Raw genomic sequence first — 23,468 nt, forward strand, 5'->3', positions numbered from 1 at the left:
GTGTATGGGTGAATGGATGGGTGGGTGGGTAGATGGTGGATAGATGTACGGATGGTAGATGGTGGAGAGATATCATCACTGTCCAATGAAATGGCTCCACCCAGAGCAGCCTGAGGCTCCCTTGTCCTCCTACTCTCACTTCTCTCACCCCAGGCTGTCATTGTACTTTCCTAAAAGCCTTCTTATTTCATATGGAGCCATCAGATGGTCTCTCCTGGTACTCAGGCAACAGCTAATACTTTCCCTCCCTTTTGCCATCCAGTATCCAGTTGTATCTTGAATCAATACCAGTAAGCTGGGTGTGAACGGAAGGTGATTACTATTTGCCATTATTTACCCCTGAGTGTGTGCATTCCAACTGCTTCCATTCTCCTCTCTCTCTCCCTCTCTCTCTCTCTCCTTCCCCCCGCCCCTTTCTTCTCCACTCCTTGGGAACTGGTTCAACCAGAGTACAACCAGCTCATCTGCATCTCGCCCCAGCGGACCTGCAGGAGGCAGCGGAGGCGGCGGGCGGGCAAGCGGTGCAGCGGCCGCTGCTGACAGCGCACAGCCGGGCCCCGCGCCGCGCCGCCCAGGACGCCAATGCCCGGCCCGCGGCGCACGGGGCTCGCTCATGAGGCCTCTGCCGAGCCGGAACAGGAAGAGCCGCGGCCTCTCGCTGGGAGTCTTCGCCCTCTGCCTGGCCGCAGCCCGCTGTCTGCAGAGTAAGCGCGGGGCGGGCCCGGGCGCGGGGCGGGTGGCTGCCGGGTGGGTATCTGACAGGAACCGCCGCCTCCCGCGGGGTCGGGCGCGGCCGGGAGCGAAGGCCCCGGCACTGGCGGGACTCCCCCGGGCCGGCTCCTGGGCCACTCGGGGTGCGCGCCTGGCGCCCCTCCCCGGGCGTTATCAGAGCCGGAAGCCGCCCGGGAGATAAGCGGCTGGGCCCGGTGGCCGCCGCCTCTGCAGCACTTGTATTACTTTTTCCTGGAGTAGCCCGACTGCAGCCCAGGTGTCCACGACCCCCGGGGCACACGGGCCCCGCCCCCTACTGCAGGGACCCCCCGCCCCCCGCTCCCCTCCCGCGCGTTCCCTGGCCCCAGCGCCGGTCCGTGCGTCTGTAGGCCTCCTCACCTCTCAGATGAACCCACGACAGACTCTCCTGAAGGGAAAAGGTAGGGGGTGGGGGTCGGGGGTGGGGCCGAATCCCTCCTGCCGGAGGTGGTCCTCCCCGCTCTGCCCCGCGGAGGGTTTCGGTGGGTCGGCGGGCGGGCCCCGGAATCCCCGCCCCGGCTCGGTGAGTCTGAATCACGTCGCAGCCCCGCAGACGCCCGTGGACGCAAACCGCGGATTAGAACGCAGTTCTGCTTTCTCATTTACTCGCTATCATTATGGTCATTCCTGTTTTACATACTAGTCAGCTGAGGTTTAGAGAGTGCCCAGTGCAGGGCCACGGGAGGTAGGGGGACTATAGTCAGTGACGGCACTGCCTGATCCCGGGGACTTTACGCGACTTCTATCCCTTAATCCTGAGGGCAACCCTGTGAAAGCAGTGCCACTCTTAATCCCTGTTTCGCCAGTGAGGAAACTGAGGCACAGCGTCACAGCTAGTCAGTGGTGGAGCTAGAATTTAAACCTGGGCAGTCTAGCACAGTGTGCCCATTGACGCCTCTCTCGCTAGAGCCCAGCATTGGAGATTGCAAATCTCAGAAACCCAGGAACACTGGGATGGGGCACGTGCCTCTGGCTGGCTGTGGAGCAAGAAATAGCCTAGTGGTCCATCAGGTGCGTAGGTGTATTTGGCATTGCACTGACCTTTTCTGTTGTCTTTCAACCTTCCGACACGTGTTTCCAACCAACGTTCTCTTTTTGGAAGGGGGTTGAGGGGGGAGGTAATTACGTTTAATTTACTTATGTTTTTAAATGTAAGTACTGGGGACTGAACCCAGGACCTCATGCATGCTAAGCTTGCACTCTGCCACTGAGCTACACCCTCACTGCACAACCACCGTTACGCAACAGCTATACAGCTGCCCCTGGCATTTGGGGGCCAGACATTGGCCACAGTGTTTATTTATTCATTTATTCACCCACACATTCCCCAGCACTCTCTGCCTTCAGGAAGCAGGCCACGTGGTACTGGAGATACCATGGTGCACAGCCTTGTCCTCAGACAAGCAGACAGAAATACCAGCTTGGAGTGGCAAGTTCTGAGAGGCGAGAGGTGCCAAAGTTCTGGAAGCCCTGGAGGCTCAGAACCCAGACTTGGGGAACCAGGGCAAGCCTCCCAAAGGGGGCCACACCTACCCAGTGACAGATGGGCAGGAGCAGCCGGGCAGTGGGACAGAGGGAACGCAGGATGTCCTAGAGAAAAAGCACGCATGTGCAAAGCCTGGAGAAAGGGTCAGAGTTTTGCACTTCTCCACTGCATGTTTGACTCCTGCAGAGCTATAAGCTCCAGGAAGGCAGGCACCCGTTCTCAGCTCTGGGTCCCCAGAGTTTGTCCAGGGCCAGCCAGAGTCTACCCCCTTAAAGGTACTGAGTGGGTGCACTGATGGAGGCCTGTGCTTCGGGGCCAGCCCTGATGATGTAGAGAGAGCCTCCTCCTGTTCCCAGCTCCTTGATTCTCTGCTTCTTTAGCCTCTGTCCAAAGCTTCCACCCAGAAAGTCAGATATTCATCATTTACACTGAAGTCTGTGTGAAAGCATGCCCCGCGAACGCAGACATAGGAAAACCCTGCATTTGAAGCCTTTTCTCTATGAATGAGGCTATTATGGACTGAATGTTTGTGTCCCCCCAAAATTCATACATTGAAACCCTAACCTCCCAATGTGATGGTATTTGGAGGTTGGACCTTTGGTTTAGATGAGGCCATGATGGTGGGGACCCCATAATGGAAGTAGTGTCCTTAAAAGAAGAGGAAGAGAAACCAGAACTCCCTCTCTCTTTGCCGTGTGACCACGTAGCAAGATGGCAGCTGGTGCCTTGATCTTGGATGTCCCAGCATCCAGAATTATATTGTTAAAGTCACCAAGTATATGATGTTTTGTTATAACAGCCCAAGATGGCTAAGACAGAAATTGGTACTGAGAGATGAAGTGCTGCTGTTACAAATACCTAAAAATTTGGACGCAGATTTGGGGCTGGGTAATGGGTAGAGGCTGGAGGAGTTTAGAGGTAAATGCTGGAAATAATAGACTTTAAGGGCAATTATGGTGAGATTTCAGGTGGAAATGAGGAACACATTGTTGGGCAGTAGAGAAAAGGTGATCCTTGTTCAAAAGTGGCAAAGAACTTGGCTGGGACCTGTGCTCATGTTCGAGCATTCTGTGGAAGGTAGAAGTTGGGGGTGATGAAATTAGATCATTAGCTGGGGAGATTTTGAAGCCAAATGTTGAAGGCGCAGCTTGGTTCCTCCTGTCTGCTTACAGTGAAATGCAAGAAGAGAGAGATGACTTGAAAAAGGAATTCTTAAGGGAAAAGAAACCAGAACTTAAAGATGTGGAAAATCTCAGCCTGTCCATGTTACAGAGAAAAGAGGCAGCATGTTCAGAAGAGAACATGAAGCCTGTGGCCAAAACAACCATCTGATGAGATCAGTCTTGGTGTGAACTGGCTCTCATCAGCCACCGCAGCAGGAACACCAATAGTTTAACTGAAGGGGATGAAGACGATGAAAAGAAGGAAGGCTGTCAGATTTGATAGATCCTACAGGACTGACCTTATGGCTGTTCAGCTATGAACGGGGTGCAATACTTCCAGACAAGAAAAAAATGACTCTGAGGGCAATTCAGTGATCATCGGAGCTATCTTGGTTTCAAATGGGGGAACCACTGCCTTGTTTTCAACAGGCAAGATGGAGGCCTTCCAGAGCCTCCGGAGGGCAGAGCTGCCCAGCAGAGCCTCTGCAGGACACAGAAATGCCCAGCAGAGCTGCAGGGGTGGGGGCACACTCCTGCCTCAGTGGGTCTGAAAGGCAAGACCACCATCCCAGTGGGTCCAGAAGACAGAGCATCAAACCAAAGAGGATTGTTCTTGAGCCTTAAGAGGTAATGGTTTTTACCTCGCTAGTTTTGGGACTCACATGGGACCCATCCCGCCTTTCTTCCTTCTGATTTCTCCTTTTTGGAATGGGATTGACTATCCCCTGCTTGTCCCACCGCTGCAGTTTGGAAGCACATAACTTACCTGGTTTCACAGGTTCACAGCTAGAGAGTAATTTTCTTTCAAGATGAATTGTACCTCAAGTCTCACCCACATCTGATTTTATGTGGCGTTTAGACGAGCTGAAATGAGTCAAGACTTTTGGAGTTGTTGAGATGAAATGAATGTATTTTGCATGCAAGAAGCACATGAATTTGGAGGGGTCCAGGGACAGAACGATATGGACTGAATGTCTGTCCCCCTGAAATTCGTATGTTGAAGCCCTTACTCCTGATATAATGGTATTTGGAAGTGGGGCCCTTGGGAGCCAATTAAGTTTAAATGAGGCCCTGAGAGTGGGACTTCCATGATGGGATTAGCATCTTTATAAGACGAGGGAGAGATCAGAGCGCCTTTTCTCCACCGCGTGATGACACAGCAGGAAGGTGGCCATCTGCAAGCCAGGAAAAGAGCCCTCACGGAGACCTGAGTGTGTTGGCACCTCGATCTTGGACTTCCCAGCCTCCACAACCATGAGAAGTAATGTCTGTTGTTTATGGCCCCCAGTTTTTGGCATTTTGTTATAGCGTTCAGACTGGCTAAAGGGCTTCGAGGCCTTTTCCCTCAGAAAGCTGGCAGGCCTTTCGCATCTGGCCTAGGTGGGGCGCCTTTCTGGGACCCTTGTTCGTTTCCTTTCTCAGCTCTCAACATGATTAGTTGGCCATCAGGTCCCTGAGTATCAGTGCTCCCTGTCATTTGGAAACAGATAATCCAAGACTGAAGTAGAAAAGTTTGGTTAATGGCCTGAGGCCAAGTCAGCTTGCTTCCTGTGTTCTAACCCCAGCTTCTAAAAAGCAGCCTCTGTCGCACACTCATACACACACGCACGCACTTGCACACATGTGCACACTTGAATACACACACGAGCATCCTGTAGCATCTCCACTTTACCAGTGTGGGGCTGGTTAGAGAGGAGCTGGTCCCCCTGAGTCACTCATGGCCCAGTGCCCAGGAGAACCGAGGAGCAGCGGTTTGGCTGAGCCTGGGTCTGGGGCGGAGTGGATAGGCCAGGGCGGCCACAAGCAGGTGGACCTATGGGTTCTGGGCTTAGCTAGAGGTAGCACGAGTGGGAAGAGGAGGGAAGGCCAGTATAGGAGGGGGGAATCCCCTGGAGGCTCTGGGGAGACCCTAGGCTCCATCATTCCGGGACAAGGCCTGCTGGTCACCTGTGCAGCCGTCCACGGGGCACACAGTTACTCTGCACTTACTTGTGTCAGACTCTGCATGGCCCAGATGAAACAGGCAAATGAGGCGTGGTCTGTCTCCGCACTGCGCTCTCAGATTCACAGACAGTGGCCTTGTGTACATTAACTGTACCCACCAGAGAGAGTGGCCTTTGGGTGTGCTTTTAAAAAATGCAGCCATGCTGTGCTTGTTACTCAGCAACTTAGTTTTTAGAGCAAATCTTTAGCTCTGTCCACGTTGATAGCAGGCATCTTGCTCCTCCTTCTCAACTGCTTTATGTCCATCACCGTATTCATATGCTACTTTATACTTGGCTGGCCCCCTCCTGATGGACATGGAAGCTTTCAGCTTTTAGCCCTCCCTGGGGAAGAGCGGAGCCCTTATACAGGGTGCTGAGGGCAGTGCTGGTGCTATGCACATCGTCTGGAGGATGAGCAAGGTGGGGGGCCACCTCCTGGCTGACAGGCGCCCCCTGCACACACACCTCCTTCCCATGGGGGTAGTGCTCAAAAAATGCCTGGGGGATTACATTGAAGCTATTGAGGGAGGGGCAGCATGAATCAGAAGTCACCCAAATCTCTTTATTCATGGTCTCCGGGGGAGTCATGAGTATATTCCCTGCTGGTCTGGGAAGGGGCTGCAATCAGAAGACCCTCCCTTCTCCATTATCCCCAGGACATAAGGACACCTATATATTTCATCTGCTGTAAGACTTTTATTTCCTCTAATATTTTGATAGATCTAAAGTCGATGCATTTTGATATATCTAAAGTCAAGATGCATGTTACAAATCAATAGCTCTGCTATGACCTCTGTCACCCTGGACTGAAGCTGAGTCCTTCCCTCGAGAATGTGTATTGCTTCTGTCCGTCACTGGGAAGCATCCTCCTACCTGGGAAGTAGGAATGGAGCAGGTGAGACTGAGTCTTGAAAGATGAGTAAGTGTAGACAGCAGGACAGGGTGGAGAAGAGAGTTACAGGCACAGAGCAAGTGCTCAAAAAAATAGGTGCACGCATCCCCGTGGGGCCTGGCAGGGCCTGGGTGTGCTCAACAACAGAAGGGGAGGTGGGGTCGTAGTATACATACACTGCTTAACGTGCATGGACCTTAGCAGAGACCTGCCTGGGATCCTGACTGGTGCCCTGCTCAGAGACCCCACTGACACTGCACCCCGTTTCCTGTGCTGTCAGGACCCTAGTCTGCCTGCACCTGGGTTTTCCCTGGAACATGAACTTGGAGTAAGAAAGTATTTACTTACCCAGCAGAAACGGGAGTAGGAAAGAGGCAGGATTGGCAAGGTCGATGTTGGAAGATGATTTTCTCCAGTAACTGGCTTGCTGGGCTGCCAAGGCACCAGTCAGCACTGTGAGCGAATGGAAAAGGACACACTGTCCAGTAAAGGGAGCACAGGACGTTCCTTGCTCACTGTGGTCCAGGACGCACAGTGGCCTCTCCCCTGCTGAGGTGCACCCCTGGGGGCAGGTCAGGCCAGTGCCACGGGGCTTCCTTCCCTGCCCCTCTCGGGCTTCCCGGGGAGTCCCCAGCTGGGAAGGGGCAGGGTCCCAGCCCCAGTGCTGGATGCGAGCCCTGTATATGGGGCCACCTTCCTTCTGTGAGTGCACAGGGGCAGAAGGGTGAGCTCGCTGGCTTAGTGGCTCTCAGCCAAGGCTGCACCTTAGAACCTCCTAGGGGACTTGTAAGACCTAGAGAGGCCCACGCCCTCCCCCAGTTACTTCCGGATCTTCAAGGGCAGGACCCAGCACTGTCTGGTTTCGAGTTAAGCTCCTAGGGTGACTCTAATGTGTGACTGGGCAGAGAGCTCTTGAACTAGACCATTTCCAGGTCCCCTCCATTCGTCTTGTCTTAAGGAAACAGCTGGTCAGGAAGTATGCGCCTTTCTCCCATCTTTTGTTCTCAGAACACCCACCATTGTGTGTAGGGGCGTCTTGCTTATACCTTATTTGTAGTGTAGTCCTGACAAACCTAAAGATGCTCCGCCGCCAGACTTAAGTCAGGAGGCCAGGCTGCTTTGCCAAGCAAGCCAAGTTTGCTTTGGTTCAATAAATGGTTCCTCTGGGAGGGGCACCACGCCAGGAGCCAGGGATACTCAGCACATGACCCAGAGGAGAGGTCAGATCCTACCGGGCTGATTTGAGGTCAGATGCCCCGGGAACACTGAGAAAGGCATTCAGCTCAGCTAGGAGCTGGGAGGAGACTTCTTGAAGAAGCCTTGAAGGCAAAGTAGGAGGTAGTCAGGTCAGGGGGTGGGAGGGGTGTTCTGAGCAGCAGGAAATAATGAGCACAGACTCAAGCTGTCTTCTCTCCCTCAGGGCCAGTAATGGGTGATATTTCTTTAGTTAAACTGGACTTTTCAACTTTGGTCAGTTTCTTCATATTCAATCTGATAAGTTGCCTAACAGTTAAAGGAAGGGGGCTTGGGGAGGACTTGAATCTTAGGTGCAAGGTGTTGGAACAGTTCCTCTGATAGACTTACATCATCAGTGCCAAGGGATCAGGAGGGAGATGTGGGTCCCTTGGCAGCAGGCACCTGCTGGGGGACCTAACACGAGGCTCCTATGGCTGTTTGCCCTTCTGTACTAATGTGATATCCCCTCCTTGGGCTTACTGTGGGACAGGATCACATCCCTTTTGGAAGCCAATACCCAGAAGCAGGACACCAGACTCACTCTTTCCAGTCTACAGCAGAGGAGCTGAGAAGAAGGGTGAGTGTGGTGGCCCAGAAGCCACGAGGCATTCCACACAGGAGAGAGCACTTAGCAGTGTCTCAGGGGGACAAGGTCGTCTGCTGAGAATGAGGAGGAATTGGCGGTCCAAAGAAGTTGGAGGGACCTGGTCATAATAATGATGGGAAAAGGAAGAGTGAGTTTGCGTGGAGAACATAGTAAGGTTGGCAGTACAGAGGGCTCTCTCAAAAGTGCGCTGGAAACAGGGTGCTTTGTTCTTCCAGAGAGCGTCTGCTGTGGGGCGTTCTCCCGCAGGGCTGATGGCTCAGGTCTCAAGTCTGGGCAGAGAGGAAGTAGAGAGTTGTTGATCCAGGGTGAGGGTTTTGCCAGGCAGAGCTGATGAAAAGACGGAGGCCACTGGAGTTTGTAGAATTTCGGCATGAGTGTGTGGGACATGATGGGCCATGGTACCCAGGCTGGATAGGGAGGGAAAGGAGGAGGATGGATTGGGAAGGGCAGAGGGACTAGTTAGAGTGGAAGGACCAAGAAGGCCAATGGAGATGATGAACAGTAAACAGGAGGGAGAGAAGGTGGTGGTTAGAGCAGGTTGCTTTCCTGGAGGGAGAGGGAAAATGCTCTTGTAATGAGGATGCTGGATGGTTTGTCAGTGGGGATGCTGGAGGTATGTAGGATGATGCCATACCTTGCAGTAGAGTTGCCAACGTATTTAAAGAATGAAGAGGGAAGACTAGGGGGACAGAGCATTCACAATGATGAGGAGGGGAGAGGGTAGAACAACCTCAAGGAAACAGGATGTTTTTGCCAGAGGGTAGGGGAGTGATGGTCTAAACCAATGCTACCCAATAGAAACCTAAAGGGAGCCACACATGCAAGCTATGTACGTAATTCTAAATTTTCTGGTGGCCACATTAAACAAATAAAAAGACATGGTGGTCAAAATTAAGTTTAATAATATATTCTATTTTACCCAATATGTGTAAAATATTATTTTAACATGTATTAAATCTGAAAAATTATTAATGAGGTATTTAACATTCTGGTTAACATACTCAATGCCAAGTCTTTGAAATCTGGTGTTTATTTTACATTTAGAGCACATCTCGGTTAGGACCAGCTAATTTCAAGTGCTCAGCAGCTGCTTGGGGCTTGCAGCTACCATATTGGAAAGCCCAAGTCTACACTCTGGCTTCCTGTTACATCTGTCTCTCAAGTCTTTACTAGCACTGAGAAATGTGCTGTTTTGGGAAACATGAAAGAAGTGAAAAACTCCATCTCTGTTCTCAAAGTGCCTTCTTTATTAGAGGCAGCTGTGGGATAGCGAGTATGGTTTCAGTCTCAGCTCATTTTCTACTTGGCGGGAATTTGGGCACTTATGTCACACCTCTGAGCCTCAGTTTCCTCGTCTGTAAAGTAGTGATCAGATAAGCAAGTGCTGGTGAAGCAAAAAGCGTAAGTCCTTAAACCCAGCCCCCTGCCTGCCTCACAGTTGGAGACAGTGCTTGTGAAGTACGTTGTCAGTTGTGTAAAATGGAATTACTACCATTTTCAAACATAAAAATCTGGGGTTCCCCCCAAATCTTTGGCATACATTTTATTAATATTTTGGAACACATTGTTTTTATGTAAGTAATTCACAAACTTGCTGAAATATCTCATCTGTCCAAAGGATATAAAGTGAAATGTAAAGCTTACTTCCACCCCAGACACCCAGTCCCCTCCGCAAAGGCAGTCCCAGTGCCTGGTTTGGAGAATCCCCTTCCAGAGGTGTTCTGTGCATCTTGTGGATAAGTGTTCATCTCTGCGTGTACACATGTGCGTATATGCATATCATAGCTCAAGTGGAAACAATGTCTACACACTGTTCTGCCCTGTGCTTTTTCATTATTTTTAGAGATCTATCTTGTTTTTTCAGTGTCTCTGTAGTATTCTAAAGTATGAATATGGATAATTTTTTAACCCATCATGACATAATAAATATATATTTGGGCTCTGCTCCTGGTTCCTAACAGAGAGCTCATAAAACCCTAGTCATTTCCTGGGTGATAAAGGCATCTTGGGTTATAGTATTTGGTCTTAGTCCCTGATTCCCCACACAGAAGCTTCTAAGACCCTTGGAATCTCCAGAGTGATGAGTGTCTTCTGTTTGCTAGTGAGATGACTCTTGGAAGCTGAGAGCCAGCTGGCAGAGGAACCAACCATGTGATTCGAGGTTGGAACTTTCAGCCCCACCCCCAATTTCTGGGGAAGGGAGAGGTATTAGGGATTGAGTCCATCAGCCAGATGGTAGTGGTGATTTAATCAATTATGCCTCTGTAATGGAAACTTTTAAGAAAACTGTAACTGAAGGGGTTGGAGAGCTTCCAGCTTATAGCTGGTTGGTCAGAAGTCCAGGAGGCCTGGACTTGTGATTGGTGTATGAAATGGGGGGCAGTCTTGTGAGGCTGAGCCCTTAAACCATGGGGGCTGCACTCACTTCCGGGAGTGTCAGAAGTGTTTTTTGTGGAGTGAGACACAGTTTTCCTTTACTGGCCCCTCACCAGTGAGCACATAGGTTGTGTCCAGCCTTTTGCTGCTGCAGTTGGCTATACTGTGCTTCAGTGACAATACGTACACGTGCATCTTGGCCTCTGTGTGCCCTTATGACTTGCAGGAAAAGTTCCTAGAAGTGGAATTTCTGGGTCAGGAGGTATGTGCTACTGAATATTTTTATACATTTCACCAGACTGCCCTTCCAGCAGGTCGCACCCATTTGTAATCTCCACGGTGGTGACGGAGTATAACTCCTCCACACTCCTGGCAACATAATGTTCTCCACCTTCTCATATTTCCCAGTCTGATAGCAATCCAAGTCACTCACCTTTCCCAGCCTGGGTTTCGCTGGGCTGTGATCATTGCATGTGACAGCTAGTACTTAACAGGGGTTGCCAATAGAACTGGTGGCTCTTGCTGCGTTGGAGTGATTTTTCTCCTTGGGGCACCAATACAAGAACCTGAAGGGAGCAGCCTGCCAGCCTCGATCTAAACCTGCATCTATCCGTGTTGTTTGGGTTTGGCTGACACCCGGGTGACTTCCCAAGGCCTTTGCACAGCAAGGTCAGGGAATGGGGGATGTTCCCTCAGGGAGGAGCTGAGCTTTGGTCTCCGAGTAATCGGCCACCGAGAGAGGGTTATTACCTGAGCTGACAGGAGGGCTGGGATGCTGCAAATTACGTACGGTGTCAGTCATCAGTGGTACTCACGGCATCTAAACCTGAAAGCCATTGTTGGGGGTTGCTGTGTTGGCCCCTCATGAAGCGGTGTTTCTGAGATTCCAGGCTCACTTGTTTCAAGAATGGCGGAAGTGAGGCAGGGACGTGGATGTAGTAGTTGGAGCTTAAAGCTGTGCTGTCTCCTCCTGGCTGTTGAAGGGGGTCTTGCCAGCACCTCCCTCAGCCAGATCTGTCTGTTGCTGTCTCAGCTCAACGCAGATCCTCCCCCAACCCACTCTCTTGATCTCTCCAAATAAGCGCAGTTCAACAGGCAGGGCACGCGTGTTTTTATTTGTTCATTCACGTGTATATGATAAATATGATACATATATACATCATATTTGTATGTATATGTTACATATATATGTATATGATATATGAGTATATGGTGAGCATCTGTGAAATGCCAGACTCTGCTGGGCACTGGGGTTTCTGAGATGAATCAGAAAGTTCTCCCAGCAAAGAGCTCACAAGTCTAGGGCAGACCTTTTGTGTGCACCCTTTCCCCCAAGTCCAGACCAGGTCTGGCCGCACCCAGCACCTCAGGCTGTTTTCAGCTGTTAGGGCTCCAGCCCAGAGTTCTCCTGAAGCTGCACAGACAAGCACACATGGTGGGCCCGGGCCGTGCGGGTGATGTGTGCGGATGAAAAGACCATAGATTCTGCTGCCAGGTTGCCCTTCCTGAAGCCCAGTTGAGACACCACCACACTTCTATTTGAATACCATCCTGGGTCCTCACTGCCTGCAGATAACTCTTTCTGGGGATCCTCACCTGTGACAGGTTCCTCATGGTACAGCCTGCCTGTGTTTCTTACTCACTTGGTCCCAAGCATGGGGATCCATCATGCCCCTCACTGTTCTCTTGGCTGGGATTGCTCTTTATCCCTTCCAAAATCTTATTCTTCAAGCCTCAGCTTCAGTGGGGTCTGCCCCCTTTCCAGCTCCTGCAAACAAACGTCCTGATTCATCACGGGGACAGTGAAGACTTCCCTGGATTTCCACCTTTGCTCAGCCACATACTGTGACGTTGCGCAAATTACCTAACCCCGGTGACTTGAACTTGCACATCTGTGAAGTGGGGATGATGATACACTCCTCACCTAGCTGTCATCCGGGGGCCAGTGCCCTGCTGCCGGGGAAGAGTGGTGAGTGCCGGGCTGGGCCAGTCACTGGTGAGAGCCCCTGCTAAGAAGGGGATGCGGCAAGACAGCTGACCCGTGGCAAGTGTGTTTGGGAGCCAAGTGTTTAAAGGAAGAGTGGCTTTTGTCCTCTCTGTTTACCCAGAGCTGGCTGCCTCTACACCCTCTTTGGTGCCTCTGAAGTCAGCTATTGTCTATCTTAGATTTTATCTCTGCTCTTCAACATGTGAGCATCAGGGTAGCCAACTGTGCTGTTTTGCCTGTGACTGCCCTGATTTTAACACTAAAATGCTCAAGTTGTGGGGGAAACTCTCAGCCCTGGGCAAACCAGGAGAGTTGGTCACCAGAGGCTGAATACACAAAGATGGAGAAAGGTGAATGGTAGGGGCTGCAGCTCCTGGACGGGCACCAGGTGCTAAGCCCCTGCTGGGCCTTACACCGCTTGTGCGACCCCCTCCTCATTGCTCTCCTCCCGAGGTTTTCTAGTCCTCGTTCCACAGCGGAGGAAGCTGAGGCTTTTGTCAGAAGGGATTGTCCACAGGTCTCACAGCTGGGAGTCCCTGGGGTGAACCCATGCCGATCCTTCCACATCAGGTGTCCCCGCTGCACCTCGCCGCACCTGGAGCACCCTTTCGTGATGTGAGTCATCACTCCACCACCCTGCTCCAGCAAGTTCTGAATTAAGACTCCTGAACTAGGCTTTCTGATGTCTAACTTAGCTGCTTAAGGGCTAGATGAGGATGCTGACGATGATGATGCTTGCTTCCTGGTTCTCATCTGATGATCACACTGGCTGGATAAGTGGCTTCCAGATAAGTGAGGTGAAAATGAGTTGTATCCTCCATGGCAGGCAATATCTGTCTCCCCATGGATTGATGCCCTTGTCCACCAAAATTGTGATCTGAACCATACTGACATTTATTGTGATTCCAGGAAATATATCCTTTGGAAATAATCCATTTTTTAAAAGCAGCAAAGCATTGCCTCTGTATTTTACTTGTAAGAAAAGGAATAAGGAGCCATTCTGAATATTATATTCCAGTTCAGTGCTCAGTAGCTGGTGTCGCCTGCCTGGTACTTTCTCCCTGATTAGTTCCCAGGGGGGTCTCACCAGCTCCAGTAAATCAGGCTTCCAAGAAGCCCCTTGGTTCAGGTTCCAGGGATTTCTGCCTTGGTAAAATCTTCAGTTCCGCGACCTCTTCTTTAAAGGAGGCATCTGCATCTATCTGGGAAATAGGTAGAATTTAGTTCTTCTTTCCACATGGAATTCAAGTAAAGATGAAGAGCAAGGTACATAAGAAATGACAACATAATGCCATTTGCAGCAACATGGATGTCCCTGGAGAATGTCATTCTAAGTGAAGTTAGCCAGAAAGAGAAAGAAAAATACCATATGAGATCACTCATATGTGGAATCTAAAAAAAAAAAGAAGACGACAAAGGAACTTAAATATAAAACAGAAACAGACTCACAGACATAGAATACAAACTTGTGGTTGTCAGTGGGGAGTTGGGTGGGCAGGGACAGACTGGGAGTTTGAGATTTATAGATACTGACTGTATATATAGAATAGATAAATACATTTATACTGTATTTCACAAGGAAATATATTCAAAATCTTGTAGTAGCTCATGGTGAAAAACACTGTGAAAACAAATATATGTATATTCATGTATGGCTGAAAAACTGTGCTGTACACCAGAAATTGACACAACATTGTAAACTGACTATAACTCAGCAAAAAAAAAAAAAAAAGGTGAAGAGCAAGGTAAACTTTTAAACTTTAAACTTTGCTCACCAGATTGCTTGGTCTAATCAGGAGAATTTTATAAGATTTTTAAAACATTTTTTAATTGTCAATTTAAGCAATGTGAAAAATTGAAAATGATGTATAACTTGAAAAAGTTCTTTCACCATCCAGTCTGTAATAGAAAATCCCTTTTCACACAGCATGTATTACTCCAACATTTTTCTGTACAAAATGCATATACATTAGCATATATTTATACAAATATAAATAAGATCACAGCATACTGCTTTATAAATTTATGTTTTTCTTTGTTTTGCTTGTTCCTATTTTTTAATTTTTTTAAAGTAAGCACTTTCTTTTATTTATTTATGAGGGAGTAATTAGGCTTATTTATTTATTTATTTTTAATGGAGGTAGCGGGGATTGAACCCAGGACCTCGTGCATGTAAATTTATTTTTTAATTGAGTAACATGTCATAGACATCTTCCTTTGCCCACACAAAGCTCATTCTTGCTAATGGCTGCCTGGCATCCATTTTACAAATAAAATCTGATTTATTGGGCCAGTCTCCTTGAGTAGAACATTTGAGCCAGGTCTGAATATTGGTCTAGCCACTAAGTTCCTCTGGACTTGTTCTGGCATGATTTTAGCATGAGCTGTAGGGGTGGTTACACATTAATTCAACTTTTTAAACAGTAGACAAGCAGCTTGCCTTTACACTCTTGGAACTGTTGATTTTCCATCATTGCCATACCCCATTTATTCCTATTTCTGTGTGTCGGGCGGAGGAATTCTTTGTTCTGAAAACCCAGTTAAATGCCTGGTTAGTTTGTCTGATTAGGAGGAGGCTTTTCTGGTCAAAAGAAAATATAGAAACTAACAAGGACCAGTTGGCCAGTTTCCAGCTGTGTCGGCACCTGGGAAACTGGGCTTTTATTTTTGTTTGTTTTTCGGTATTGCTGTTTCTTGGGCCAAAGTAACAACTGCTCAAAATGGAGATCCCTAAGGCTATTAAAAGTACTGGTAGACACCCAGGAGGCTGGTCTGTCAACAACCTGGACCAACATGGTTAACAGAGGGTGCACATGTAATACACATAGTTGATGACCAGGTTTGTCAGTAGTTCTAAATACGGCTCCCCAGATCTTACAGTCATCACAATCCCAGCTGCTCATACTGGAGGTCAGGGAAATCAGAAAACATAGATAAATAGATAATAAAGTGATAGTCACCAAGTAGAGTGGAAAACCTCTGTGTTTTGAATCAGTCAGAACTGCATTCAAATCCCACCGTTGCCATTTCCCAGCTACATGGGCATGCTGCTGAGTCTCATGTCAAACAATAAAAGTACTGTTAAAAAAAACACCTAATGAACATTGAATATAGTAACAGGCACTCAAAGTCTTGACTAAACTATAGTTCTCTTTGCTGTGTGTTTTAGCTTTTAGATGTGCATAATTTTTAGCTTTTAGATGTGCCTAATTTTTCAAACCACCCAAGCAGCAACATTTCTATCAGAACGGCTCACCCTTCTTGCTGCTATAATTATTGGTATTCATTTATTCATTCAACAAACATTTATTGACCAATCACTATGTGTCAGACATTGTGTTGGGTGTGGGGAACACTGAGATGAAGAAAACACATAATTCCTGCCATCCAAGGGCTGACTGGGAACTTGACCTCTGTTTTCTTCCAGAGAGAGAGAAAGCATGAAAGCAAATGTGGAAAAATGTTAATAGGTGGTGAATTTAGGTGAGGGTGTATAGATATTAATTGTACTTGCCTTTCAACCTTTCTGTGAGTTTAACATTTTTTAAAATTAGAGTTGGGGAGAAAATATTTTTCTGTTACTTGGCAGCTGTAAGTCTTGAAAGCCATTATTACCTCCCAGTTTTTCGGCATGAAATCTGTCAGATTATCTCCAGTCACTTAGCCAAGCCTTGGGGACACTAGTGGGATATGCTGGGGATGGGAGAGGACAATGATAAAGGCCTGGAAAAGTAACAGGCGGGGTTACCTGGAGCCACACAGCAGGGGTCCCAGGGCAGCTGGGCACCCAAAGAGTGAGGGGCCCAAACAGGAAGTGGAAGTGGAAACCCGGGGGTGGGCTTGAATCCTGCTCCGTTCACTACCAGTCTCCAGCCAGCCCTGACCGTTGCTCTCAGCATGAGGGGCCATCTGTCACATTCTCTGCCCTCCACTGCCAGCCACCGACCTTTGATTTGAGCATAGAGGTTAAATATGTGAGCTTTGGAGTCGGAAGCGCTTGTGTGAATCTCCACCTTGCAGGGTGAACTTGGACAAGCTAGTTAATCATGTTGACAATGAGGTTTCTTATTTGTCAATCCTTTATAGAGTTGCAGTGGGTCATGTGACACTTTGCCAACACGGTGTGTGTAAAGCTGTTAGCACAGGCCCTGTGTGTGATACCTAATCAATCAGTACATAATGACACATACCATCTTAGCCAGTGGCACCACTGTTCATCTACACACTCATGCAGACACGTCCGCCTGATGCCTGTTTGCCTCGCCCACCTCCACATCTAGTTGTCGGCTTGTTCTGTCCTTCATTCTTCCAAAGGCATCCTCCAGACCGCCTTTCACTCTCTCCAAGGCTGTGTCTCCCTCTCTTATCTAGTCCCTGCAGCAGCCACCTGACTGCTCTTCCTGGTTCCACTCTGGCCCCCTCACCCCCAGGTGTTCTTTCTCCATAGCGACTTTCTCAAGCTTAACAGACAATGTCACATTCTCATCCAAGCCTTCCTCCTTCCCGGGGCTTCCCATCACCCTTGAGTAAAACCCAGCCCTGACCCTGTCTAATGTTCTGTACCACCTCCATCCCCACCGGTCACTAGTGCCTGTTTCATTTAAAGCGCTTGTTAGTCAGAATGATCTCGTGTGTTTATTTAACCCTTGTATATCTCCCTTATGCAAGGGAAGCTCTAGGGAGTAGTGAATAGTAATCCTGTATTTTGTTCACTGTCTTAGCTTGGGCTGCCCTAACAAAATCTACAGACTTGGAGGCTTAAGCAACAGAAATTTGTTTTCGCACAGTTCGGAGGCTAGAAAGTCCAAGATCAAGGTCCTGGCAGGGTTTGGTTTCCGATGAGAGCTCTCTTCCTGGCTTGTAGACAACTGCCTTCTCACTGTGACCTTACGTGGCCCTTCCTCCGTGTGTGCCCACGGAGAGAGAATGAGAGGAAGGGAAGGAGGGCACGTCCCTTCCTATAAAGACATTAATCCTATTGGAGCGGGGCCCCACTCTTAGGACCTCATTCAATCCTAATGACTTCCTTAGAGACCCCATCTCCATATACAGCCACGCTGAGGGGTTAGGGCTTCAACATAGAAATTGGGGAGGCTACAAACATTCAGTCCATAACGTTCCCCATTGTAGCATCATCATCGGAAACTAGAAGAGAACCTGGAATGTAATAGGCACTCAATAAATATTTGCTAAGTAAATTAATGCCTTATTGAAGTTCCCTTCACTGTAAGTCCATATAAGTGGCCCCACGTATAGCACTCCATCCCGCAGGTCAGGGCGTGTCCCTGTTCATTCCCCAGTCGGCCATCAACGCCACGGTGGAAGAGGACATCCTGCTCTCGGTTGAATACTCCTGCCATGGCATCCCCACCATCGAATGGAAGTACACATCCAGCTGGGGAGTGCAGAAGATAGTGGAGTGGAAACCAGGGACTCAGGCCAACATCTCCCAAAGCCACAAGGACAGGGTCTGCACCTTCGACAACGGCTCCATCCAGCTCTTCAGTGTGGGCGTGAGGGATTCCGGCTACTATGTCATCACGGTGACCGAGAGCCTGGGGAGCAGTCAGTTTGGCACCATCGTGCTGCATGTGTCGGGTAAGACCCCCCGGGGCCCCGGCACCTCTCTGGAACTGCGAGTGTGCGGGAGGCCGACTTCATGATATTAAAAGAGACGTTATCTTCCCCTTCCCCTCACCCTGCCCCGTAGAGATCCTCTATGAAGACCTCCACTTTGTCGCTGTCTTCCTTGCTTTTCTCGCTGCCGTGGCCGCAGTGTTAATCAGCCTCATGTGGGTTTGTAATAAGTGTGCGTATAAATTCCAGAGGAAGAGAAGACACAAACTCAAAGGTAATTCTCCGGACCTTGTGATGATCAGTTCATGCTTTAATGGCCAGAGGTGGCATGTGTTACCTTGTTCTCACCAAGCAACTACCCTTGGCCAGTGTGCAACTCGTGGATTTGTCTTTTGCTTTGCAGAGAGCACCACTGAGGAGATTGAGCTGCAAGATGTGGAGTGTTAGCCGAGGCCGAGCGCCGTCACATTCCTACCTCAAGAGGAAAACGTTCTTTTCCAACGAAAGGAGCAAACACGGCCAGGCCACCCCAGGGCCTCCTGTTCCGCCACAGCCGCCCATTCCTGATGGGACCGCTGGACATTTACAGAGTTGACTGCGTGGGGCTGAGGACTCTGGATTGGATGCAGTCATCTCTGGCACCTGCACGGAGTTCAGGGAGGAGAGCACTGGAGGCTGTGAGCTGAACTTGGCTGCGGCCTCGGGGCCATGTTGACTTGTAACCAGGGGCCCAGGGAGGGCCCTGGCTGTGGCCTCACTCCACTCTGCTTTGGCTAGGGCATGGCCGTTGGAGGGGTTCTTGGATCCAGAGTCAGAGTATTTCCAGATCAAGTGCACAGCCGGCTTCGGAACAAGCTCTCTGTGCCCCGATCTCCTCCGCTGTGCCCTCCTCCTGGGAGCTGCGTGAGAGCCTGAGAGGCAGAGGCAGAGGCAGAAGGGAAGAGACTACTGTTCTGTAACAAGCTGCTCAGAGCAGGAGAGGTCCCCGCCATGTCCTGGAGCTTTAGGGAGGGACCAGCACTGGAAACAAGGAATAGGCAGAAAATTATCTTTCTCTCCCTCTCTTGCTCCAACATTAATTGCATTTTCCCTTCTATGGCCCTGACTGAGGCCGGTGTGAGGAAAACAGTCCATCTCAACCATGGGCCACGTCTGGCCTCCAGCTGGCCCCCTGACAGGCTGGGTCGCGCTACCTGTGTGGAGGCTGGGCCTGCAGACTGGGTCGTGCAACGGGAAAGCCAGTCAGCGCAGGCTTTGAATCTGTCCCCCTCAGTCACTCACACCTCCTGCCTCCAGTCAGGCCATAGCTCGCCCCCAGCTGGGTAAGGAGCACTACCTCTCAGTCAGGGTATCAAGTGAAGCCCGCAGTAGCGTAAGTCGATTGAAGGAAAGCATGAGGAATCTTCAGGGGCCTAGGAAGCAATAAGCACTATACTGTCTGAGTCCTGGAAAATGGTGAAATGCCCGGGGGGTACTGGGGCTCCAGGTGAACCTGGGGACTGGATCCCAGCCGGCCGTGGTCCATAGTCTCTCAAGCTATCGGCTGCCGTGTTTACATGAGTTCATCCCAAGCTCTAAGGCAGGCGTTATTTTCCATTCTCTCCTCTCTCTCCAACATTCTTAGCTGCAAGCCAAAGGTACCGCCCCGATTGCTGGTGGAGGCTGAACTTAGAAGCTGTGTCCCCAGCCCTCAGCTGCAGATTCACCCATGCAAGCATGAAGGAGAGCTAGAACATTGTCTTCTCGCTCCCTTCAAGTCTCCAGTGTCCGTGTCTTTTCTGCTTCTCATGTGGCAGGTAAGAAGTTGCCTGGAGAAGCTGGCACGAGGCCTTTCCTTAAATAATGAACCCAGGGTTACAGGAAGGGATCTTTTGGAGAACTCGGATGGGAGCTGTCCGGGACCTAGAGCAGAGCTCCAGCAGCACTACCAGACTTCAAAGGCAAGAGATCAGTTATCTGCACAGCTGATTTGTAGCCCGAGCACGTGACCAGAAGAAGCGTTTCACCCCAGGCCACCTCTTGGACACACATGTATGAACACGCACACCTGTGCCCTCTCCATGGCAGCAGTCAGAGGAACCAGGCATGCGCCAGGAAGGATGGGTGACCAGTGCCATGAAGAAGCAGGGTGAGGAGCACCGGAGAGTAAAGGGGATCAAGGATAATCTGATGATTTCTTCTTCCTCTTTCACACAGAAAGCGCAGCAGCAGGAAGCTGGTTTGATGTGGGTAGCTGTTGCAGTCTGTCCTCTTGACACTGCCCGCTTTCCAGAACTATCCCTCTCAGCTTCTCAGAAGTCAGGGGTGGTCATTGTAATAAAAAGAGAAATAGAAAAAGAATCCCTAGTGAGAAAGCCCCCCTCCCCACAAACCCACATATAAATTAAATTCCACCCCCCAGTCTTCCTGAAAGGTTATTCCCTCAGCTTTCCATTCCTTTATTTTGCACTTTTAAAGCTCCCCCTGGTTTGAATATGCCTGGGGAGAGTTCTTGATTTTTGAGCCTGAGGTTTTTGCCTATTTTTCAAAAAAGCAAATATTAAATCATAGAGGTTTAGCCACTGTAATGTTCAACTCTTAAGTTATGTTTCAAACTGTGAAAAGAAAAATTGTTTTAAAGGCTGAAATAAAACCTGAAAATAAAGCCCTGGTCCTTTTTGTGTGAGCCCATCCCTGCGGGGAACTCAGAGGCCCTGGGAGAGGTTTCCATCAGCTTGTGACTGACAAACATTGCCAGCCACATCAGTAAACAAAGAACCTGCAGCCATCAAGTCATCAGCCAACCACTGCTGCCCCCGACGGTGAGCTGGAGGGAACTCTGGATGGAGACCAGCAGGCTGGGGCTGCCAAGTCCTCAGCCTCTGCAGCCGCGTGTAACAGTGCCCCCTGGGAGACTCAGGATGGGAAAGAACAGGATACTGGCCCTAGAGAGCTAAAGCACACATCAAAGGAATGATTTCAGTGAGCCCAGACTTTTGCACGTTCCTATACGTAGAAAAGCACTAAATTCCTTAACTTGAGATACGAGGTTTTCTTTAACAGTCATCTTCTGATGTTCCGACTACCTGCTCTTTGTTGCAAAAACTCTTATATCCTGGCTCCTCCCCTGCCTCTTTGGAACAATCTCTTGGAAAGATCTGAGAGGCTGCCTCCTGGGCTTGAGGTCCTCAGAATGTCTGCTGAATAAAAGGTAACTCTTAACTTGTAGGTTGTGCTTTTACTTCTCTTTTTTTCTTTTTTCTTTTTTCTTTTTTTTCCAGTTGACAAGCTGTAGACAAAACCCTCAGCCACAGCCAGGGGGCCTGGCAGATTTTTTAAAACGACAATGGACTTCATCACCTTGATTCTAACCATAAACATTCTTTAGCAATTCTGAAAAACAACACTTTATTAGCACCATTATTCTCCCCTGGATTGTAACCAGAAGACTGAAGTTTTTTGCTTCTAGAGTATTAACTGTAATTCAGTACATTCCTTCCTGCTTCTCAAAGGGCTAAAATGAGGATATGGTAGTTGTACCACATCGTTCAGTGGTACATAAGATGCCAGACGGAACTTATGTGCTTTGTCAACAGAATGTCCTCTGAGATTGTGATCTAAGAAACCGAAAAGGGACATATTGTTCTTCCCTATTTGATGGTGTTCTGGATACTCAAGGGAACAGGGAAGCCTTGTCCTCTGAAGCCCATGTGAGATGCTAAATACCCCACAGGACTTCATGCTCCATCTGCCTTGAAATCCTACCACACAAAGATGAGGAGCAAAGGCAGTGAGAGATAAGGTTATCAGGATATCTTGTTCCTTCAGGGGTGCAGGGACACGCCCTGAGGATCACTATAACAAGGGCAGAGAAGAGGCGGCAGGACAGAATGCTGGGAAATGAACCAAGGGGAGCCAAATATGATGGGGGCATCCCCAGGGTCCAGATACAAATGCAGCCTCCTTGACCACACTGGAGGGGAGGCTGGGGAAAAGGAAACCCTTCCTCTTAATCAGGCTTTATATATCCAGCACATTTCTTCTGCTCAGTTTCCAGGGAAGCCTGAGATGCCTCTAGTTTTATTAAAAGCAGAGCAAATCCCTGCGGCTTTTGATGACAGTCTGTTAACCCCAAAAGGGAAAGGGAAAAGATCCCAGTTCTTGTCATATCCGAAAGATAAGATTACAGATGGGAGGCGGTGTGTTGTGCAGCAGCAGATTTTAAGGGTTTATTTAGGAAGGGAAAAGCACACCCCCAAGAACGGGAGGAAAGGCCGCGGTCTCTGCCCCTTCTCTTGTACCCTCCCTCAGAGGTGGCCTTTTGATTGATGGACGGCTCTTGCCCCTCGAATGCTTAGTCGTGTTTGTCCCGTTTGCACATGTCCTTACCCGTCGTGTACATGGAAAAACCCATGGCGTGGCCTAAACTGTAATGTTAATTATATTACCATGAGCATTGGGTCACGTCCGGTTAGGTCCTTCTCGCTACCACATAGCTGTGGCTGTCAGGTTCTAACCGATTTCTTACTGGCACTCATTTAGAAGTTACAGTCCCTTTAGGCTGAAGGCAGGCATAACACCATCTCCCGGACCATCCTCCCTCTCCCCCACCGATCTGCCCGGTGCCCCTACTTACCTAACTACCTAACACGTCCACAGCTAGCTTCTGCTGAGGCGTGGTGTGTGTCTCCAATATGTGCGCCTCTATACACATCCGTCCCCATCCCTACTGTCAGCTTTTCTAATCCTTGACAGCATGGCTGCTGAGATCACCATTTCCACTGCCTGTTAAAAATTAGGTGGGCGTTTGGTTTAATTACAAAGATGATAAACCCTTCTTTAAAATTAAATGTTGACGTCTAAAGTGAAAAGTTCACCCTGCAATCCTGCTCAATAGTTAACTTTGCTGTTATCCTTCTAGACTTGCTCATACATATATGAACATACCAGTCTATGTATACGTACCACAATAAACATATTTAATCTGTTTTCTTCTTAGGCAAATGGGATTCTGTTATACATTTTACCCTGAAACTTGCCTGTTCTCCCTTATCGTTCCTTGGGCATGATTTCATGTTTCTACTTATCCTTAAACATTGCCTGCACAATGCAATTCATTGCATGGATACATTATAATTGTTTGTTCACTGAAAACTTTAATTTCAAATGATATTTACAAAAAATAAATAATCTTGGGTAATCAATCTTTCTATCACATCAGACTTGTTCCTTCAGCCAAGATGGTTTTCTCTCATTAACCAGTGTGTCCAACTCTCTCTCTCTCTCATGAATCGCTTTCTCTTTCAAGGAATTCAGTTAATTTTTAAAAATATTGGTGGGTTCTATGTAAAGTTTATCAGAATCTGTTTGGGGGAGGGAGAAAGAGCATTGCTAATATAAAATAAATCTGAAGTTTTAAGTTCAGGTTTG

General features: G+C 48.9%; 1 protein-coding gene across 1 annotated transcript; it reads left to right on the forward strand.

Annotated features, from left to right (window-relative positions):
* Window positions 1-441: 441 nt before the first annotated feature.
* VSTM5 (V-set and transmembrane domain containing 5) lies at window positions 442-20,703 on the forward strand. The gene is made up of 4 exons (XM_072968964.1): window positions 442-704; window positions 17,754-18,080; window positions 18,193-18,333; window positions 18,463-20,703. The coding sequence occupies exons 1-4, from the start codon at window positions 614-616 to the stop codon at window positions 18,504-18,506; spliced, it is 603 nt and encodes a 200-aa protein (XP_072825065.1). The 5' UTR covers window positions 442-613; the 3' UTR covers window positions 18,507-20,703.
* Window positions 20,704-23,468: the final 2,765 nt, after the last annotated feature.

This window comes from Vicugna pacos, chromosome 10 (assembly GCF_048564905.1).
Source record: "Vicugna pacos chromosome 10, VicPac4, whole genome shotgun sequence".
Lineage (NCBI taxonomy): Eukaryota > Metazoa > Chordata > Mammalia > Artiodactyla > Camelidae > Vicugna > Vicugna pacos.